Raw genomic sequence first — 23,421 nt, 5'->3', positions numbered from 1 at the left:
TTTAATTTATTACATGTGTGCCAGTTTAGAAAGATTCACAGCTATTTAGAGCAACAATTTTTTGAGTTCTACATTATTCTGTATTTGGATGTTGGTACTCTGATTTCCTCAGAAGATTTTAACATGTTTGTTGACTTCATAATAGTTGTGAGTCTTTCAGAAAACTCCAATAGCCTAGTTCAGTGGTCGGCAAACTGCGGCTCTCGAGCCACATGCGGCTCTTTGGCCCCTTGAGTGTGGCTCTTCCACAAAATACTGACTTCTGCACATGGGCCACGAGTTTCAGTCGTACTGTACGTGCACGCCCACACGTGGTATTTTGTGGAAGAGCCACACTCAAGGGGCCAAAGAGCCGCATGTGGCTTGCGAGCCACGGTTTGCCGACCACTGGCCTAGTTCAATGGATATATGAACTGAAATAAGATGATTTCCAGAAGCATTATTTTCTAGTTTGGTATTGGTAGTTTTTATTCTACAGGAGCCATATTAAAGAATAGAAGATACTCAAGTTGGAGGCCTGCAGATGTTAAATACAGTATTATGAATGTTAATATTTATTGCTTGCTAAAAATGAGTAAGGAGTATGTTCTGGCTTTTTATATTATTCAGGTTTTTGTTTCTTTTTTCCTTCTCTAGTGATGCTATTGCTGAGATTAGAGCCATTTGTATTGAAGAAATTGGAGTATGGATGAAAATGTATAGTGATGCTTTCCTAAATGACAGTTACCTAAAATATGTTGGTTGGACTCTTCATGACAGGGTAAGTTTCTCTGTTCCAGGCTTTGATAGAAGATATGTTTGTCTTATTACTAGACAATATTTATAATAGTGTGGAAATCTAAGATGATACAGCAAAATAACTATTCACTTCATGGCTATGATAAAATTTGAGACATCAGCCCATGTATGAAAACCCTTCTTACTTAGTTGTAATGCTGTCTAAAACCAAAAGTGAGCCCAGCCAGCATGGATCATTTGTTGACCGTCAACCTATGAAGCAGGAGGTCATGGTTCAATTCTAGGTCAGGGCTCATGCCCAGGTTGCAAGGGGTTGCACGCTCAATTCCCGGTGTGGGGCTTGCAGGAGGCATCTGATCAGTGTTTCTCTCTTATCATTGATGTTTCTATCTCTCGCCCTTCCTCTCTGAAATCAATAAATATGTATATGTTTTTAATTTTACAGTCTGTTACATATAAAATTTTAAGAGAATATATTATCCCAATAAGCTAATTATAATCTTTTTCTAATTTGGAATCAAAAGAAATTCCTTGTTTTCCTTAAAATATAAGAACTAAATAAGCTTTCTGGTTTTAAATTTTTTAGGCTCATGTCACACTAGAGCAGCCGTGGGCAAACTACGGCCCGCGGGCCGAATCCGGCCCGTTTGAAATGAATAAAACTAAAAAAAAAAAAAAAAAAGACTGTACCCTTTTATGTAATGATGTTTACTTTGAATTTATATTAGTCCACACAAACACTCCATCCATGCTTTTGTTCCGGCCCTCCGATCCAGTTTAAGAACCCATTGTGGCCCTCGAGTCAAAAAGTTTGCCCACCCCTGCATTAGAGTGTCTTCTCAGAGTTGAATAGATTTTTTTGGATTCTAAGATATTTGATCTGAAAATGTATTCCTATTAGAAAAGGCTCTGACTTTAGAAGGAACCCCACGTTATTGAGTCCTGGATAAATAATCTTCAGAATAATCAAGTGGGGTGATAAATAATTAGAATTTTTGTAACGAATGACTGGACATTCTATAACTCGAATTACCAGATGTTCACAAATATAGAAATGTTGCCATTTACTTTAAATTGTCATGCTGGCAGTGATAACGGCACCAGGTGTTAGACTGATGGAGTCAGACCGGACCTCAGTTCAGCAACCTCAGTACTTGAGTTTTGGCTAAGAAAGAGTTCCAGCCAAGACTCAAACTATAAGAGAAAATTTATTTATATGTATTTTTTTAATCCTTACCTGAGCAAATGTGTTTTACTGATTTTAGAGGGGAAGGAAGAGAAAGAGAGGCAGACAGACATTGATGTAAGAGAGAAAAATCGATAGGTTGCCTCCTGTGTGTGCCTCCACAACCTAGGTATATGCCCTGACAGGGAATCAAACCCGCAACCTTTTAGGTGAATAGGGTCGACAACATTCCAACCAACTGAGCCACATCAGCCAGGGCAAGAGAAAGTTTGTTTAGAAAGTCACAGAGGTACAAGAAGTGGGCGGTAAAATAAATGGGCTCAGGAAACAAGTTACAGAGACAAAAGAAGGGCCCTTGGAGCTTAGGAGAGAGAAAGATAAAGGTAAAACACCTGGGGGGGGGGGGTGAAAGAGGGAATTGGGGAGGCTTTGGTGTTCTCCCTGGAGGGAGAGCCTTACTTGATCCTCTGTCTTGAGGTTATTTATCTGGAGGTCTTAGGGAAGGATCCCAGTAGAATATTCATCAGCTTTCCAGGTGTTTCCTTTCAGGGTGGTGGTCTCTACTGATTGGTCAGTGCCGGGGCAAGGGGTTATTAGTCCATGCATCTGGTCCTGATGTCAGCCTGGTGTCACTTGTCTGGTTTGGCTCCTTTTCTGGGCCTTGAGCTGAAACACAACTGCGGCTTAAATGTTATCCCTAGGGGTGGGTTAATGCTGAAGGGAGTGGGCATGCAAGGGTTTAAATGGGATTCACTTGAGGGCACTCTGGCCCTTGTTTCTCCTCCAGGGGGGTCTATTGTGTGAATAGCCACATGCCAGCGTCTGAAAGGTCAGGGAGTGTCCCAACCACTTGACTAACAATATGAAAGGTCACATGGTCTAAACTGCATCACCAGCAATATTCTAGAGCAATGGTTCTCAACCTTCTGGCCCTTTAAATACAGTTCCTCATGTTGTGACCCAACCATAAAATTATTTTCGTTGCTACTTCATAAATGTAATGTTGCTACTGTTATGAACCATAATGTAAATATCTGATATGCAGGATGGTCTTAGGCGACCCCTGTGAAAGGGTAGTTCAACTGCCAAAGGGGTCGGGACCCACAGGTTGAGAACCGCTGCCCTAGAGGAAGAAAGGTTACCCTGGGGGTGAGGTCCTTGTTTTCCCAGTTTTGCCTGTTGCTAGGCACCTAGGCTTTCCACCCTGGTGACCTTCTGTACCTGGCCTATCTGTTCATGTGTGTCTAACTGCCTACTAAGTTATATTCCACTAGAGGCCCGGTGCACGAAATTTGTGCATGGGGGAGGGGGGTTTCCCTCACCCGACCAGAGCCCTCTCGCACCCGGGATCCCTCATCTAGGGTCCCTAGGCCTGGCTGGCAATCAGAGCCTATCAGAGCTTTCCTTCCCCTGGCTGCTGACAGCTGGCCCCACCCCCACTGCTGCCACTGCTTGCCATCTGTGCAGCGCTGCCCCCCCTCCCCCACCACCGGTCGCCTCCCTCTGCAGGTGACAGGCATGGGGTGCGAACTCTTGACTGGCCTGGGCCTCCCTCTGCGGGGCAGTCGCTGGCCGGCCCTGCACACCCACCACAGTGTCGCTGACCAGTGGCCTGGGCCTCCCTCGTGGAGTGATAGATCGTGGGGGGCCCCCAGATCGATCGCCCTGCAGAGGGAGGCCCTGCCCACCCAGCCAGGGCTTTGTGATCGGTCACTGCTCAGAGAGTGGCCTGGGCCTCCCTCTTTGGGGCGATGACGGAGCGTGAGCCCCCCCACCCCTCCCGATCGATCACCCAGCCAGCTGGTGGCCTGGACCTGCCTCTTTGGGATGATCAATCGTGGAGACTCCCCCCCCCCCCCCGCCCCCCCAATCGATCGTCCCTCAGAGGGTGGCCTGGGCTTCCCTCTGTGGGGCGATCGTGGGGTAATGGCGGGGCCCCCCAACCAAACGCATCGCACCCGCCTGGCACCAGTGCGTGTCATAGCGTGGTTGTTTAGACGGTCGTTCTGCTGTTTGGTTGTTCAGTCGATTTGCATATTATTCTTTTATTATTATAGATTTTTGAATTGTTAAAAGTTATCACAGCTATTGGAAGACATTTTATTTTTAATGCAATTATATTCTTAGATTTTTAAGGCAAATTTGGTAATATAGTAAGCGTCTCTCTATCTTACTATTATCAACTTGTTGAGGATTTAAAAAACAACAAACATTTACTTTCTGACAGTGTTGATTAGGAATGTGGGCACAGCTTCGCTGTGTGACCCTGGCTCGAGGTTTGTAACAAGTCTACAGTCAAGGTGTTAGCCAGGGTTGCAGTCATTTTCAAGCTTGAAAGGGTCAGATTCTGCCTCAGGTCCTTGTTGGCTGTTGGCAAACTTCCTTTCCTTGCCAACCATGTCTCTCCGTAAGGCAACTTATCACATGACAGCTATCTTCCCCAGAATCAGCAAGAGACTTCAGCAGCTTCCATTTCACTCAGCCACAATTCCCACTGGTTTTTACAGCCCCAAGTTACGGGGATTTCTCTTCCCAGCTCTGGAACCCTGGCCTGGTGTGAGGCTGGGACCCCCTGCTTCTCCCGAGAGGCCTTGGAGATATCCCGCCCAATAACAAAAACACCAGGTTCAAAACATTCCACCCCTCCTACCAGTCTCAGTGTGTTTTCTTCTTTACTTCTGTAGTTGTAGGACTTCCAGTCAGCCAGATTTCAGGCTGTTCTGAATGATGGTTGTTCTGTATTTTACTTGTAATTTTTATGTGGTTGTGGGAGGCAGCGAGTGGCATTTACCTACACCTCCATCTTGGTTCTCCCCAGTGATTTATTTTTTAAATAGCATGTGGTAACTATTATCAAAGATATTTTGAAAACCACAGAATTATATAAATTATAATAAAAGGTCCCAAGGAAGTTTTTTTTAATATATTTTATTGATTTTTTACAGAGAGGAAGGGAGAGGGATAGAGAGCTAGAAACATCAATGAGAGAGAAACATCGATCAGCTGCCTCCTGCACACACGCACTTCCCCTCCTCCCCCCCGGGGTTGTGCCTGCAACCAAGGTACGTGCCCTTGACTGGAGTCGAACCTGGGACCCTTCAATCAGCAGGCCGATGCTCTATCTACTGAGCCAAACCGGTCAGGGCCCAAGGAAGTTTTGCAGGCCATTTTTGCTGTAAGAGAGTTCAATGTGTGAAGATCCTCACAAGTTGATTGCTCAGCTTCAAAATTGCTAATTTTTAATGGATTTTAAAAGGGGTTCTTCTCCCCTACCTCATTTGAAGGAAAATTTTGTTAGCACATAGTGAATTTTTTTCCTGAATATTTATCTTCCCTAGCAATTGCTTTTCTCTTCACTAATAAATTCTAAGCTTGATTCTGTGTTTTCTTTGTCTAAAGTCCTGTATTTTATTCCTCACCACCATCATACCAGTTTTCCTTCTCTCTTACCTCTCTTATAGAGTATCCTACTGAATTTAAGTAACAATCACCAGTTTTAACAGAATTTATGTGTGACCACAAATTCTGGGAATAATACTGATTTGATATGATTTATCAAAAGACAAAAAACTATCATTTTAAAATCAGTAAACTGCATTTGTTTTTAGAAATCCTCTGTCCAGATAAAGGAAAAGGTGGGTTTCTCTTGTATGGTGTTGATAAAATCACGTAAGGAGTACTGTTTTTAGTAGAATGACTTTATAACCTTCTACAATTTCCAATTACGTTATTTAGACTTGGCGTTAGTATTAAATAATGCCTTCCAAACTTTTCTTTTTAGCATTCCCACTTTATTTTCCTTGTACTTTTTTTTTCTGTGAATATAGTCATTTGTTTCTCTACTTTTAGTATGGTTGAAACTGCTCATTCTGTATAATATGGCTTCTGCATTCAGACTCATCCTGTGCCTTTTCAAATGAGCTAATAAAACTTGTCCTTTTTCTGTCCTTTTTTAAAATATGTTTTTGTGGGGGGTTTTTAGAGATGAAGGGAGAGAGAGGAATTTCCATTGGCTGCCTCCTTCATACCCTCTATTGGGGATCCAGCCAGAAACACCAGCATGTGCCTTGACCAGCATGTGTGCTGACCTGGAATCTAACTGTGGAGGCCTCTCAGTCCATGGGATGATGCTCAAACAACTGAGCCACACTGGCCAAGGTTTAATTTTTTATTTATTTAGTCTTTATTTTAGAAAGAAAAAGAGGAAGGGGGAGAGAGAAAAACATCAATTTATTGTTCCATTTATTTATGCATTCATTAGTTCTTTATCATATGTGCCCTGACCAGGGGTTGAATCTGCAATGTTGGCATATGGCGATGACGCTCTAACAATCTGAGCTACCCAGAAGGGACTGTCTCTTTTTTAAGAATACATTTTAAATATCAGTTGCATTTTTTCCAGTTTTATTGAGATAAAATTGACATATAATATTGTATTAGTTTTAAGTGTACATGTAATAGTTTGATATCCCTTCTGTCTTTATTTTAGAATTTTTGAGATTATAAACCAGCCTACCATCTAAATATTGCCAGTTAATATAAGTTTTATAGTATATGTTTTAATCAATGGAAAGACACTATCTAACAAGTAAAGGAGTTATTAGAGATTATCTTTCTGTTGACCAAAATTTACTTCTAAATTTCTACCCAATTGTTTTAGTTCTGTCACTATTTCATCTGACATGGAATAAATCTAATTTATATACAGCTAAAGTAATCTCTGTGTTCTGGACTAAATATCTTAATCGTTTTTTGCATTTATGCTCATGACACTAGGTTGCCTTTCTCTATCCTTTCCATTTTGTCAGTACTGCTCTGTACTATTTTTATTTTTAACTTGTGTAAAATTTTTCTGCTGCCTTCTTGCATAGGCTTGATTTCTCATATCAAAATCTTTTAGTGCTTGGGTGGCATCTATTTTCAGTTAGTCCTCTTATTTGTTTTGAATCATTTCAGATTCTGTTTCTCTTAAGTTCACCAAAACCTTTCTAGCTCTGTATATGTTAAGTAAATGACATCTGTTGCCTGTCACCAGAAGTAGAAATTCCAGCACTTTTGCACCTTGACATTGGGACTGCCAAGGAAAACACAACACAGTGAAGCACTGGATGGAACAGTGCTTTACTCACATAGAGAAGGGGCAAAGCAAGATCAGCTTCAGTAGTGTGTGTCAGTCCACCATGGCCAACTGTCCCTCCCAGGAGTCAACTCAGGGCAGCCTTCCCTCGGGGACAGATTTACTAGTGATGTTGGCCAGATGCCATGACACACAGGCTTAAGCAGAACAAAAGAACAAATATTGAGTCTGAAACAGGAAAGGTGATAAACACAAAGTGATAAACCCAGCACGGGCTGTGAGGACTCTTATCTCTTGATAAGAGAGTGCTCCAGGCCCAAGGCCTATTCTTAAGCAATCAGGGGGGTGGGGAGGGGTATCAAAAGACTTCATGCAGGAGACTGTCAACATTCCACTCCCCACTCTTGTTTAGCCACTGAATGGCAGATAAAGTATATCAAATCCTGCGGGACCATATCCACCTCAAACTTGGAGGTGGCGTTGTGTCTACCTGGGCCCTGAACAACCTATATCAGCAGTTCTCAACCTGTGGGTCGTGACCCCTTTGGGGGTTGAACAACCCTTTCACAGGGGTCACCTAAGACCATCGGAAAACACATATATAATTACATATTGTTTTTGTGATTAATCACTATGCTTTAATTATGTTCAATTTGTAACAATGAAATTGGGGGTCACCACAACATGAGGAACTGTATTAAAGGGTCGCGGCATTAGGAAGGTTGAGAACCACTGACCTATATGGACATGGATTGCTCATAGAGCTTTTCTGTCATTTGGAGGCAGCACTGTACAAGGGTAATACAAGAACCAGATCTAGGAGGAAGATCAGGCTTCCCTGGAAGATGGTGTTTGCCAAGCACCCCAAATGCCTGGATTAAGCCATCTAAAGGTCAAAAAGTAAGAGGGAGGTGCTGAAATTGTACAGCTGGTAACCATCCCACCTAAGCATAGGTATTCACCAGCTCAGTTTTTGAAGTTCCTCGAATTGTTAATGTACTAGTACAGTGATGGCGAACCTTTTGAGCTCGGCGTGTCAAAATTTTGAAAAACCCTAACTTAACTCTGGTGCCGTGTCACATAGAGAAATATTCATAATTTTTTTTTTATATTTGTAACCATAGTAAAAAAAGATTTATATTTTTTATATTTATTTTATATATTTAAATGCCATTTAACAAAGAAAAATCAACCAAAAATATGTATAAAATGAAGAAAAACAATGTACATTTAAGAAAAAATAATAAAAACTGATAATCAAATGGTATGAAAACTAGAAATTAGTGACTTTTTTGGTGCTGAAGTTGGTCTGCTAATTCTTCGATTGCAGGTTCATACTTGGTGCACTTCAAGGCCAAGCAAGCGCCACTAACTTCATCTGTTAGCCGGTTTCTTTTGTTCGTTTTAATATTATTTAATGCTGAGAACAAAGTCTCACAAAAATATGTTGATGAAAAAATTGTTAGCAAAGCCATCGCTAGATTTTTTGTGTTGCTAAAAGTGTCAGGTACTCTGTTCCAAGCACTCAAAATTTCTTGTTCGTAGTTGCACACTTCTTCATTATTCAAACAATTTCGTTCCAGATTTTCAAGTTTTGACCTTAAGTCAACAAACACATGAGTCCAAATGCTACCTTAAAAATCTGCAAGTTGCACCTCTAAATCGTCAATTTGCATCCATTGGAAATCCTTTAATTCCAAAGTACTGTAAACAACTACATCCAGATACTTAATTATTTTAATGGTCTGTTCTAGGCTTCTAAGTTGGTCGAATCTTTTGCTGAACTGTTCAAATAACGAGTTTACTATAATCTGGTACATAAGTATGGACTCCATTACACTTGTTGTAGTGGCCTTCTCAAAATACTTTTTTATCCGAGGAAAATACTTACAAGTTTTAGTTTCAATATCTCGCTTGAAAATTTTAAGTTTACTTTCAAAAGATTTGATGTATCCAAATATAACGTCAGTACTTTAGCCAAAACCTTGAAATTTTAAGTTCAGTTCATTCATATGAACAGAGAGATCTGTAAAAAACATCAAATTGCTGTCCCACTTATGATCATTGATCTGAGGAAAGTTTGCCAGATCCTTATTCTCAATAAATACCATAATTTCTTCAAAGCATCCCACAAATCGCTCAAGTACTTTACCTCGACTCAGCCATCTCACATTATTGAACATCAGTAGTCCACTGTAGGTTGAATCAACTTCCTGTAAAAGTGCAGAAGATTCTCGCTTGTGAAGGGGTCGAGAAGCTATAAAATTCACAATTTTTGTTACAACTGACATTAAATCATTCAATTCTGAGAATCCCGATTTGGCACACAACACCTCCTGATGGATAATGCAATGAAAAGGTACAAGTGGATGTCTAATAGCTTCCATAAACAATTTCAGGAATCCCACATTTTTTCCCACCATATTTGGTGCCCCATCTTTTGTGACTGACACAATTTTAGAGATATCAATGTTTAGGTCACTGAATGTTTTTATAACAACCTTACATATTTCGTTTCCTGATGTACTTATTGGCACTGATTCTAACTTTATCAACTCTTCTCTCATTGTGAGACCATCAGAATATCTAGCAATAATGGCCAACCGAGCATTTGATGTGACATCAGTAGTTTCATCAAGAGAAATCGAAAAATATTTACAACCATTTAAGTCTTTTTTTAATTGATGATGTACGTTTTTGTTAAGATCTATTCTGTCTTTGATAGTACTTCTATTGAGTGGTAACTCAAATTCTTTTAATATCATCTTTATTTTTCATATCGTGAAATAGAGCTGGTGCACATCTTAGAAATGTTTCCTTAATAAATTCTCCGTCACTGAGGGCTTTTCCATGCTGAGCTATGGAGTGAGCAATATAGTAACTTGCTGATGTTAAATTTGTAGAGCATCTTACAAATTTAATGATGGAATTTGATTGGCTTTTATAGAGGTGTAGCTGCCTAGAAATGTATTCCTTTCTTTCATCGATACTTTTTTTCAAGAGCTGACATTGATTAGTTTCAAAATGTCTCTTTACAGTCCATGTTCTGCTTACTACCGTTTCATTACACGGTATGCACAATGATCTGTTGTTTCTGTCGACAATCCCGTACATCTCGGTCCTTATGTCTTGAAAGGGTCAGCTACTTGCTACTTCTACCTCCTTTATCATTCAATCTTGCTTTTTTATTTTTTTGATTCTCCATCACAAGGCTGCAAAAATAAGTAAATATAAATCACGGCGTTTTTTATAAAAGGTTGATAGGTTTCTTACCTATTAACTTTTTGCAGTGTTGTTGCACTGACTCCTGGTGCAAAACAATTCAAAGATAGCATGTGTAACCAACATATATATGGTGCTGTAATCAATTATCCGACACGCAGAATGTCTCGTCGAGCACTGTTGCACTGTATATCTTTTTCTTCTAACCCTCCCACTTCTGTCTCCTGATGAACATGGCGATCAAGTGCGTCCGTTTGCCGAATGCACCCGAACGCACGGGAAGCTTACCGAGGCACATGTTGACAATAACGAGGCCGTTTCCAGAATTGGGCATTTTGTCACTCGAGTAAAAATAAAATGTCATGAGTAAAGATTAATCTCTTTATAGTGCAATTCTTAACCTTTTTATATTAATGTCAATATTGGAACAATGTATCTTGGATGTTTTCACTATGTATCTTTGCTACGCAACACCTATGTACATGTTTACATCCGGTTTTAGAATTGCATTATTGATCATGAGTAACATGAGTAATAATATTACTCAAGTAATGCCCAACTCTGGCCGTTGTGAGAGACAAGTATTTGAATTATGCAATTTTTTGTCTCTGTCGATGCGTGTCACCCAAAATGAGTTCGTGTGTCACCTCTGACACGAGTGTCATAGGTTCACCATCACTGAATTAGTATATGCAGCAAGAAATGCTGGCAATAACACGAACACCACCTTGTTCTGCCAGCAGATTTATTTGATTACCCATCACTACCTTGACTGGTGCATTTTAGTGAGTCTTGTTTGTCTTGGATGGCTGGGCAATAGTGTTAGCTGTTCTTACATGGTTAAGGACAGGTTGTACAGTATTTTTTCTAGTCCCTCTATACCTATACGTGATATTAGAATTTGGACAACAAAATGAAACCAGTGGTTAGTTTGTCTTCCCAGGAGGGTATTATGAGCCACTCTGGTGTGTTAGCAAAATGAGTTCTTTCTAGCCATCTGTGAAGTTGCTCACTTGGACTATGAGCCCTTTAACTCTTTGGACAACAAAATCCTTCCCCTGGAGGTTGACATTTTGTTACCCATTTTGGGGGTCCATAGAGAAAATATATAACCCAGAGGGGTGCAGGTGACAACTTTCAGGGACTTGTTCTCATAATGCTGACTAGATCAGTAATATACAATCTCAGCTTGCTTTTGCCACATGGTTGCAGAGAGAAAAGTTACACACACAGCTTCCAGGTTTGAAATGCCGCTATGTATAGATCAGTAATAATCATTCTGGTTGTTTCTGTCACATTATAGGTAATATTAAAGCAGGGGACTTCAGAGAATGACTGCATCTGGACCTGTATCAAAAGGGTCACCTGGCAATCTGAGGGAGGTCTGAGTAGCATTATTTTGTCTCCTCTCACTACAGCTATCCTGATTTTTGTCAGGGTGTTTTATCACAATAGAAACTTCTATAGGAATGAAAAGAGGAGAGATGAATGTTCCCACACCCCTCTCATTCCATGAACCTCCTGAGGCCAGGATATCTCATCTACTACTTGTGGAACTGGCTGCCTAGACATTGCAACCCAGACTGTCTGTCCCAATCCTGATGCTACCTCTGTGGGCCCCCAGTGCTCTTGTTGCTTAACCCAGACTTTTTGGTCAGTCTATGTAGGGAGGTCACATCTTGCATAAACTCTACATGTCCAGTAATGGCATCCATCTGATGAGAAGAGCCAAATGATCCTAGCACCACCAGAAGGAACCTAGCACACCAGTGTTCCTTGGTTTTATCATCTACCAGTTCACTATCCCATAAAACAGGTGCCCAAGGGGAATATCATTTTGCTTAGAGTCAAGGAGCACTGTCTGGGGTGCTATAGCAGCTGGAACTGCAAGCCACTCGAGACATACACTCCAAGAGGAAAAATGAAAAAGAATGATTTGTATACTTAGATTGGGATTTCATAGGGCACAGCCTAAACACACAACTGCCAACTCCACTCCCATCCCATCCAAGCTCAATATTTTCCAACATGTGCCACAATGCCTTGTTTTCCATGCCAGTCTTTATTAGTAGCCATACAGGCCTAGTTCGATGGGGGTACACAGATATGTTAGCAGGATGTCTTGGTTCATTTCTTTAATTGTTTAGTTTTTGTTTAGTTGCTGTTCATTTGTACAGTGGCTCCATTGACATGCGGGTGATAGGGTGCATGGAAAGTTCACATTCCATGAGAGTGTGCTCATTGTTGTCTTGTTTGGAGAGTGAAGGATGTTCCTTAGAGTGAAGTCCATGGGGTCTCCCAAAAATATGACCAGAATAGGAATATTATAGCCTGAGTAGCTGTTAATGCTTAGTGAGGCATCGTCTGTGCCCAGGGCTGGGGGGTAAGAAGTTCAATGTAAATCTGCCAGACCCTTGGTTAAATGTGTCCTAATTCTCCTCTGTGGATGACTTGAGTACATTGACAACAATTACAAGCGTTCCATGCATGTGTTGTTGTTTTTAAGTCATTTTCCATGAGTATCCACATAAATGACATATTTTTTCTTCCTAGGCAGTAAGGTGCTACCATAGCTTTTTCCCCATCTGGAGGATATCTTAATTGTTTAATCTTTGGCTGCCATTCTCCTCACCAGTGCCATTGGCAACAGCCATGAGTTGGTGAAAATGTATCAAGGCATGTTGATAGGGGTGGCCTGTACCACCATCACCACATTTTGGAGCTTGGCCCATTGGTTGAAATGTCCACATCTGGTCACAGTCAAAAGATGGTCACCCATGACCCGATGACGGCTGCCATTCATTAGACCCCATCTGCCTTTAGTTTCACAGAGCTGTCAGTAAACCATGCCATATTTTCAGCAGACATGTGTTTGACTCCTGGGCCCCCAGGTAGCCTCAGGAAAAGTCAAAGCATTTCCTATGGATTCTTTGGGCCTTTCTAGTAAGTGGCTTTTTCCTTATGGAACCAGCTGATCCCTTGGGATTCTGGCTGGCCCAGTCTTAGATGTTCTGTTTCCCTTTTATGATCAAGCCCTGTTGAGTCTTTCCAGTTTTATTGGTAGACTTCCTAATCACCCACGTGAGAATGGGCAGTACAGATTATAGTATCATGTGTGGTGCTCCATCCATAAAGTGCTCCATCTCCACCAGTGCCCAATAGCAAGCAAGGAAATGTCATTCAAAAGAAATGTACTGGGTAGCAGCTTATAGAAGTTTGCGGGTCCAAAATCCAAGAAGCCAGTGCACCCCAGTGGCAGTTTCCTGCTGCCACGGATTCTAAGTGTTTGGCAGGGGCGAGGGGGTGGGGGGGTGGATGGAAACCTGCAGTTACATCAGAGGAACAGGTCCCAAATGCTGTGCTTGGACCAGTTTGTTGAACAGCTTCCAAGCCCTGCTGCTGCAAAGGCCCTCATTTAAAACTGACTGCTTTTCAGGTCACCTTGATTAAAGAGGCCAGGAGAGCACCCAGGTGAGATACATGCTGTTTTAATTACACAAAGAGGCCCAGTAGCTGCAGGGCCTCCTCTTTATTGGTGGGAGCTCCTGTGGCCTACAGTTTTTGTTTGATCATCTCTGAAACTTTCTTGGCTTCCTGCCAAATGGCTCCTAGGAATTGCACCTTCTGTGCCAGGCCCTGGACTTTATCTGGATTTATATTGAAACTAGAGGCCCGGTGCACAAATTTGTGCATGGGTGGGGTCCCTCTGGGTAGCATGCAGGGATCAGGCCAAAAGCCGTAGTCCAGTCCAACACCACCTGCAGCCCCTACCTGCTGCTCCCGCTCATCCCAGCCCCACTGTGCCTGCGGCGGGCTCGCGCCCAATCAGTCCCAATCAGAAGCCCAAGCTGCCACAGCAGTGCTCACCAGCCATTAGCCCTGCGTCTGGCGCCCTCCCAAGGGGTGTGGCCTACGGGATCAGGCTGAAACCAGCTCTCCAACATACCCCAAGGGGTCCCGGATTGCGAGAGGGTGCAGGGCCAGGCTGAGGGACCCCACCAGTGCACGATCGGGCCGGGGAGGGACTGCGGAAGGGCTCCAGGGCATGTTTGGCCCATCTCGCTCAGTCCTGATTGGCCAGACCCCAGCAGCAAGCTAACCTACCAGTTGGAGCATCTGCCCCCTGCTGGTCAGTGTACATCATAGCAACTGGTCAACCGGTCAACTGTCTGCCCCCTGGTGGTCAGTGCACATCATAGTGACTGGTCGACCAGTTGACTGCCTGCCCCCTGCTGGTCAGTGCACATCATAGCAAGCGATTGAGCAGCCTTAGCATATCATTAGCATATTACGCTTTGATTGGTTGTTCAGTTGTTCTGTCGTTCAGTCTATTTGCATATTACCCTTTTATTATATAGGATTAGTGCTAATCATTCCTTCAGTGATTAAGTACAGCACTGTAGCCATGTTTTTTGGTTGGCCTTGCTATCAGGATGTTATTAATGTAATGAGTAACTAAAATTTCTGTGTGGCTTTGGGCTTGTTGAAGATCGAGCCCTATCCACTGGTGGTGTATTGTAGAGGAATTTAGGTATCCCTGCAGAACTATCTATATCTACACTAATAAAAGAGAAACATGGTAATTGGCGTACGACCGCTACCCTTCCCATTGGCTAATCAGCGTATCCTTATGCAAATTAAGTGTCAGCCAAGATGGCGGCCGGCAGCCATGCACTGCAGCGAGCAGGAAGGCTTGCTCCCTCCAGGAACTGCAGACTCCAACGTTCCCCCGCCTCACTTGCCGGACTCTCAACTGCAACTCTAAGCAACTATTACTATGTTGCAAATAAGAAGCTAAACAAAACTGGCTTTCAGTCAGCCCTGGACCGCAACATTGTATCCATGTTTTCAGCAGCGAGGCCTCAGAGCTAAAGCTGGCCCAGAATAAAAAAAAAAAAAAGAAAACAAGGAGCGGTTGGGAGCTTTTAGTCAACTGCCAGCGGGAAAACAGCCCTCAGCCCCTCAGCCAGCCTGGCCAGGCACCCCAGTGGGGACCCCCACCCTGATCCAGGACACCCTTCAGGGCAAACCAGCCAGCCCCCACCCATGCACCAGGCCTCTATCCTATATAGTAAAAGGGTAATATGCCTCCCGGCACCGGGATCAGCGGAGCAGCGAGGCTCCCAGCACCGGGATCAGCGGAGCAGCAAGGCTCCTGGCACTGGGATCAGCGGAGCAGCGAGGCTCCCGGCACCGGGATCAGCGTGACAGGGGGCAGCGCCCAAACCTCCTGATCAGCCCTGCTCTGTGCCTGATAGGGGGGGAGCTCCCCAATCCCCCGATTGCCCTGCGGCTCTGTGTGTGACAGGGTGCAGCGCACCAACCCTCCGCCCCCACGGGCCCTGCTCTGTGTGTGACAGGGTAGAACCATAACCTCTCCATCGGCCCTGCCCTGAGTGTGACAGTGGTGGCGCCCCAACCCCCTGATCGGCCCTGCTCTGTGGGTGATAGAGGGTGGCGCCCCAATCCCCCTCCACGGGCCTTGCTCTGTGTGTGACAGGGTAGAGCCATAACCTCCCCATTGGCCCTGCCCTGAGTGTGACAGGGTGCAGCGCGCCAACCCCCTGATCCTCCCTGCTCTGTGTGTGACAGGGGGCGGTGTCCCAGCTCCCCTATCAGCCCTACTCTGTGAGTGACAGCGGGGAGCTCCTCAACCCCCTGATGGGCCCTGCTCTGTGGGTGACAGGGGGCGGCACCCCAACCCCCTGATTGGCCCTGCTCTGTGAGTGACAGGGGGCAGCGCCCCAACCCCCTGATTGGCCCTGCTCTGTGCGTGACAGGGGGTGGCGCCGCAACCTCCCCATTGACCCTGCCTTGAGTGTAACGGGGCGGTGCCCCAACCCCCCAATCAGTCTATCCTGAGCGTGACTGAGGGTGGCATTGCAACCTCCCGATCCGCCCTGCTCTGTGCATGACGGGGCGGCGCCCCAACTCCCCAATCGGCCCTGCTCTGAGCCTGACCAGGGGCTGCACCTGGGGATTGGGCCTGCCCTCTGCCACCCGGGAGCAGGCCTAAGCCAGCAGGTCATTATCTCCCGAGGGGTCCCAGACTGTGAGAGGGCACAGGCCGGGCTGGGGGACACCCCCCCCGAGTGCACAAATTTTTGTGCACTGGGCCTCTAGTATATATATAAAAGTCCAGCGACCAGATGGCAGAATGACCAGAACAACCAGTGGCTATGACGCACAATACAGCAGCCAACCAACCTGCCCCCGATCGGGGTGAGGCCAGCTGACCAACCACCTGTGGCCCCTCTCCCCAGCTGGCCTCCAACATCCTGATCGGGGGCAGAGCCAGCCAGCCAATCACCTGCAGCCCCTCCCCCCCAGTGGCCCGGCCCAATGGGCCCCCATCGGGGTGGGCCAGCCAGACCCCCCCCACCAGTGCACAGATTCATGCACCAGGCGTCTAGTAGTAAAAATATGTTGCAGGCCAGTCTGTGTGAATGCAAATTGTTCCTGATCTTTATCCTCCAACTAGAGGCCCAGTGCATGAATTCGTGCACCAGTGGGGTCCCTCGGCCTGTCCTGCGGGATCAGGCCGAAACCGGCTCTCCGACATCCCCTGAGGGGTCCTGGATTGCAAAAGGGCACAGGCCAGGCCGAAGGACTCCACCGGTGCACGATTGGGGTGCAGGGATGCGGGAGGTTGGCCAGCCAGGGAGGGACCACGGGGGGCTCCAGGGCGTGTCCAGCCTGTCTCAGTCCCGATCGGCCCGATCCCAACAGCAAGCTAACCTATCAGTCAGAGCGTCTTCCCCCTGGTTGTCAGTGCACGTCATAGCAACTGGTCGACCAATTGACCGTCTGCCCCCTGGTGGTCATTGCACATCATAGTGAGCGGTTGAGCGGCCTTAGCATATCATTAGCATATTACACTTTGATTGGTTGAACGGACAACTGGATGACTGGACACTTAGCATATTAGGCTTTTATTATATAGGATGGGATCAAGTAAAAGGGATTAGCCAGATCAGTAACAGTGTACTACTTTCCATTTGGGCTGCCACTGTTTTAGTGACAATGATAATATCAAGGACTGCTGGAACCAGAGCTGGAACTTTCATGTCTAACCTGTGGTAATCTGTCAACCTCCAAGCTCTGGAGGCCTTCCTGAGTGGGAAGACAGACTGTTAAATTTTGATTGAGTGGTTATCAGCACCACTGCTTGCATTGTCTTGAATTAACAGAATAATGTCCTCTTCCCCACCATACTTGTGTTGAACAATATGCCATATTTTGGCTGTATTATTTATTTGTATTGTAACTATAAATCTACTTTTGCCCATCCCTGAATTATGCCCCCTTGCATCTAATAGTTCTCTGCTGTTCTGTGATATTACCATCTCTTGGCTCTTGGAAGCTAAATTCTGTTTGAAAATCTATTGTCAACCCTAGCCTGTAAAACATAACCACTGTGGAGCTTCTCAGTAATGTCTGTGCCTCTATCACAAGTCTTGTCCTTTTTGCCTTGGTAAACAAAGTATTCTCTAGGCCCTCCTGAGAAACATACTCCACTGGTATGTCTTCTGAGCTTATATAATAGGTCCTTTCTGGCATGCTTACTTCCCTGTGTCTTTGAATTCCTTTTTTCACAGTCTGGAACACAATTCTAGCATCTATTTCATTTACTATACACCATTACATTTTCCAAGAGCCATCCAGCAATATGTTGGGCCATTTCCAGGGACCCTTAACAGGGCCTTAAATCCTGAGTCATGGGAGAGTGTCCCAGATCCAAAAAATTTCCTGTTTTTTATTCCCACCCTCAGGTCCAGTACCCTCAGCAACTACTCTCTACCATATTCTTCTAGTTCTTTCTGGTTCAAATTGGCCCATTCCTTTAGCACTTATAGCATACTGGAGGCCCGATGCACGAAATTCGTGCAAGGGTAGGCCCTCACAGCCCTGGCTGCCTCGGCCCTTACAGCTGCCCCTGCTGTTCCCTCGTAACCCTGGCTTCGTCCAGCTGCCCCTGCTGTTCCCTCGTAACCCTGGCTTCGTCCAGATAGTCTTTCTGCTGTTCAGCCGTTTGGTCGATTTGCATATTACACTTTTATTATTGTAGACTAGAGGCCCGGTGCACAAAAATTTGTGCACTTGGGTGGGGGGGAGAGGGGGGTCCCTCAGCCTGGCCTGTGCCCTCTCGCAGTCTGGGACCCCTCGGGAGATAATGACCTGCTGGCTTAGGCCTGCTCCTGGGTGGCAGAGGGCAGGCCCAATCCCTAGGTGCAGCACCTGGTCAGGCTCAGAGCAGGGCCGATTGGGGAGTTGGGGCGCTGCCCCCTGTCATGCACAGAGCAGGGCGGATGGGGAGGTTGCAATGCCACCCCTAGTCACGTTCAGGGTAGGGCTGATTGGGGGGGTTGGGGCACCGCCCCGTCACACTCAAGGCAGGGTCGATGGGGAGGTTGTGGCGCCACACCCTGCCACGCAAAGAGCAGGGCCGATCAGGGGGTTGGGGTGCTGCCCCCTGTCACACACAGAGCAGGGTCAATCAGGGGTTTGGGAAGCTCCCCCCTGTCACACACAGAGCAGGGCCCATCAGGGGTTTGGGGAGCTCCCCCCTGTCACGCACAGAGCAGGGCCAATAGGGGAGTTGGGGCACCACCCCCTGTCACACACAGAGCAGGGTCTGTGGGGGGGGGGGGTTGGGGCGCCACACCCTGTCACACTCAGGGCAGGGCCGATGGGGAGGTTATGGCTCTACCCCGTCTCACATAGAGCAGGGCCCGTGCTGCCCCCTGTCACACACAGAGCTGCAGAGCGATCAGGGGGTTTGGGCGCTGCCCCTTGTCACGCTGATCCTGGTGCCGGGAGGCCTCGCGGCTCCACTGATCCCACCCAGGTCCCAGACCGCGGACAGCCTTGCCTGCTGCCGCCTGCCTTCAGTATGCAAATTAGCCGCCATCTTGTTGCTTCAGGGAGGGGGTCCCCACTGGGGTGCCTGGCCAGTCTGGGTGAGGGGCTGAGGGCCGTTTTCAGGCTGGCGGGCGACTGGAGCTCCAAACCTCTCCTTTTTTTTTATTCTGGCATTTATTTACCTTCTATGCCTGTCACTGGAGCTGAGAGCCGGCTTTCTCTCTGAGGCTCGGCTGCTGAAAGCAGGTTTCTGGCCTTTGTTTTCTGTATTCAAAACAATGTTGCGACTCCAGCTCTGAGATCCCGGCTGACTGACAGGAGGTTTCTGGGCTTTTGTTTATCTTCTGTAAATGTTACTATGTTTCCAACTGAAGCTCAGAGGCTGGCGGGGAACGTTGGAGTCCTCTGTCACTGAAGGAAGCAAGCCTCCCTGTTCGCATCAGCTGCCTGGCTGCCGGCGGCCATCTTGGCTGACAGTTACTTTGTATATACTCACTGATTAGCCAATGGGAAGGGTAGCGGTCGTACGCTAATTACCATGTTTCTCTTTTATTAGTGTAGATAATCCTTCTCCCCCTTCGTATACATATTACTTTCCACTTGGGCCATGCTGAGATTTGACCTTAGCCTGGTGGCCGCAAGGGGAGGTTGCTGTAGACCATGAGGAGAGCTACAAGAATTGTCCTTAACGGCACTTACTTCACTTGAGGCTTCCGTATAGCCAGGGATAGGGGGCATACTATCCTCTAACAAGAGATAATATGAGCCTTAATTTCAGGCCCACAAGTTCCTGGGAACCTTGGAGTTCAAGGTTCTCAGCTGCATCCACCCAGGTATTCTTTTTATATTTCTTTAATTGATTTTTTTTTTTGAGAGAGAGAGAGAGGAGGGGAAAGGCAGATATATCGATGTGAGAGGGGAACATCAATTAGCTGCCTCCTGCACACCACCCACCAGGAATTGAGTCCACAATCTGAGCATGTGCCCTCACCAGGAGTCAACCAGCAGCCCTTCAGTATGCAGGCTACACTCTAACCACTAAGCGACACCGGCCAGGGCTACCACAGCATTTAATCCTTATAACAGCCTTACAAAGTTGGCATCACCATTTCATAAATGAGAAAACTATTAGAGTGATTAATATATTTGCTATCTCTCATGTAGCTTATAAGCTATAGAATTGGAAATAAAATCTAGTTTTGTCTGATTCCAAAACTTGGATACCACTGTTACGGTACATTGCTTCCTTTTTGAAAAACGGAAACTTCCGTCTTCTTTGAATCCTTTGAAGGAGTTAGATAAATTTCTAAATTATTCTAAACACACGTTGATCACCAATATCTACTCCAAGTTAATAACTTTATATATATATAAAAGCCCAACAACCAGAACGGCGGATCGACTGGTGGCTATGACGTGCATTGTGGTGCCAACCAGCCCGATCTGGGCCCCAATCGGCCCCCAACACCCCAAACGGGAGCGGGGCCGGCCGGCCAACCTTCCACAGCCCCTCCCCCCCGCCAGCCCCATTGGGGCTGGCTGGACCCCACCCATGCACGAATTTGTGCACCGAGCCTCTAGTTATAGATAATGTACTAGTAAATGGCAGCCCCAGAACACTTCATTCTTTTATTTTGCCTGTTTTAAACATTCTGCTGTTTATCTGTTTATTAATTGCTCTTTCTGGAATATAAAAGGTATTCCATAAATATTTGTTAAATTAATAAATGATGACCCTTAAATATGAAATTAGGTTTTTCCTATAGGATTATTCAGTACTTACATGAAGGAAAAATTAGGGTGCCCTTCTCTAATTGAAATCCTACGTTAAAAATTCTCTCAAAGTGCCACAGTATAAGGTGGGAAACATTCCATGTTGAATCAGAGTTGGTAAATGTTTGAAAAGGGTGTAGGTTACTCTCAAGTAACTAAGGGGTTTTCATTGCACTTTTTATTAAATATAAATGAAACACAGGCTATACAATTGTTCAGTTCCACCCTATGTTGTTTTACAATACGAAGTAAATTGAATGGTTAAGCTAAAAATTACTTCAGTCTTTATAAAGACTAGAAAATCTTTTCAATTCTTTTGGCTTCATTGATGGCTTCTGTTGTGTTTTTATTTGTATTTCTATAGCAAGGAGAAGTCAGGCTAAAGTGTTTGAAAGCTCTACAGAGTCTGTATACCAACAGAGAATTATTCCCCAAATTGGAGCTATTCACAAACCGATTCAAGGTAAGCGTCAAGAATGCTTAGACTTAATTTATTTTTCACTTTAAAAATGCTATTTATAGCTAGTTTAGCAAATTACATTACCATAAAAAGTATTTAGTTGATATTCTTTACTGCATATTCTTTAGATGAATCTGAATTAAGTAGATGAGTGAATATTTGCTGTACAAAGTATATTACCAACATGAATTCTTATTTATTGCCACCAATAAAAGGCTCTCCTGCTTAAAACGATTTTCTTTATTACAGCTTTATATAATTACTAGAGGCCCCGTGCACGAAATTTGTGCACAGGGGAAGGGGGGAGTCCCTTAGCCTGGCCTGCACCCTCTCCAATCTGGGACCTCTCAGGGAATGTCCGACTGCCAGTTTATGCCCGATTTCGGAGATCAGGCCTAAACCGGCTGTCAGACATCCCTCTCACAATCCAGGACTGCTGGCTCCTAACTGCTCACCTGCCTGCCTGCCTGATTGCCCCTAACTGGCCCCCCTGCCAGCCTGATCACCCCTAACTACCTCTGCCTGCTGGCCTGATTGCCCCCTAACTGCCCCCCATGCCAGTCTGGTCGCCCCCAACTGCCCCTCCCCCCCGCCAGCCTGGTCGCCCCCAGCTGCCCATCTGCCAGCCTGGTTGCCCCCAACTGCCCCCCCCCCCCCCCCCCCCCCCGCCTGCCTGGTCGCTCCTAACTGCTCCCCTGCCGACCTGGTCGCCCCATGCAGCCTGCTGTTCAGTCGTTTGGTCATCTCTCACTAACCCCCCTGCCTACCTGGTCGCCCCATGCAGCCTGCTGTTCAGTCGTCCATCTGGTTGTTTCAGTCGTGATGGCCCCTGGCTTTTTATATATTAGGACATTAATTTTGCAAGTTAACATTTATTTGTCTCAGTGTTAGGGAATGCCAGTCAATGAGAAAAATTTTAGATTATGAACATTTCTCCTAATACATACCTCCTTTCTGTGAGTAGGACTATGATAATACTGTTTCAAGATTAAAGTTTTCCTTTTCATTTATCTTTAGTCTTGCATATATTCTCCCACATATTTCCTTAGGTCTGTCCCAACTTGTTTTCTGCTCATGGATGATTTGATTTGTAATTTATTTTCAGGATCGCATTGTATCAATGACACTTGATAAGGAATATGATGTTGCTGTGGAAGCTATTCGATTGGTTACTCTGATACTTCAGTAAGTGTAGTTAAAATCTTATTAATATTGTAATGTCCTTTTCCCCAGCATTATTGATATACTTTACATATACTAGTATAACCCTAATATACAGGGTGGGGCAAAAGTAGGTTTAATAATATAAAAGTAAGCACTGTGTTTCTTGTACTCACAACTGTAAACCTACTTTTGCCCTACCCTGTACTTATCACTATAGGTTCTACTTTTACATATTAAGGTTAGGTTTGAAACAACATGTTTTCTGTTTTTCTCTCTTTGTTTTTTATTTTAACTATTTCTGTTTCCTTCATATTAAAGTTCTTTTATGTAGGATATATCAATGAAGAAACTAGTCCAGGGGAAATATCAATGAAGAAACAGAACTTTCTCTTTTAAAAAAAGAAAGAAGGCCTCAAAAGAGATAGGATTTTCAAATAGGCTTCTTTGGAATGGTATAGAAGTAGGAGAAAGGTAATAAGGCATTTAAATTACATCATTACTATGCTAGAGATTTAATAATTTTATTTACAGAGCTTTGACTAAAAATTATGAAAAATTTATGTGAGAGAATGTAGATCCTAGTAAAGTCATTAAAAATCATCTCCTACCTTGTGATGCCACATTTGTCATGTCCCAATACCAACTATGATAGGGTCTATTATTGTTTTCATATATTTTTTTCTCTTTCTAATCTAGTATCATACTCTGTATTATGGTAGCTTTATAATATAGTATGTGTTACAAATATGGCCTTTTCTTATTGGGTGATTCCTTCTTTACCTTTCTTTTAAAAATCTACTTAGCTATTTGTGGACTTTTTTTCCCCTTCTATATGAATTTTTAAAATATAGTTGTTTAGTTCCTCAAAAACTGGCTAGGATTTTAAATATCTGAACTCCATTTAATTTGTTGTTGTAGTTGTTATTGTTTGTGTGTGTG

At 44.7% G+C, this 23,421-nt stretch overlaps 1 protein-coding gene across 3 annotated transcripts in view; it reads left to right on the top strand.

Moving 5' to 3' along the window:
- STAG1 (STAG1 cohesin complex component) overlaps positions 1-23,421 on the top strand; it is a 332,216-nt gene that overhangs the window by 217,352 nt on the left and 91,443 nt on the right. For all 3 annotated transcript variants that reach the window (XM_070433471.1, XM_070433469.1, XM_070433470.1), the window contains 3 exons: positions 637-760; positions 21,223-21,321; positions 22,424-22,503. In XM_070433471.1, the coding sequence (XP_070289572.1) occupies positions 637-760; positions 21,223-21,321; positions 22,424-22,503 (303 nt within the window). The remainder of the gene's footprint in view (positions 1-636; positions 761-21,222; positions 21,322-22,423; positions 22,504-23,421) is intronic.

The sequence above is a fragment of the Myotis yumanensis genome, unplaced genomic scaffold, assembly GCF_028538775.1.
Source record: "Myotis yumanensis isolate MYYU_CA2020_CCGP unplaced genomic scaffold, mMyoYum1.0.hap1 SCAF_14, whole genome shotgun sequence".
Taxonomy (NCBI): Eukaryota; Metazoa; Chordata; class Mammalia; order Chiroptera; family Vespertilionidae; genus Myotis; species Myotis yumanensis.
The sequence above is the reverse complement of the archived record's forward strand: the minus strand, read 5'-3'. Positions and strand labels throughout refer to the sequence as shown.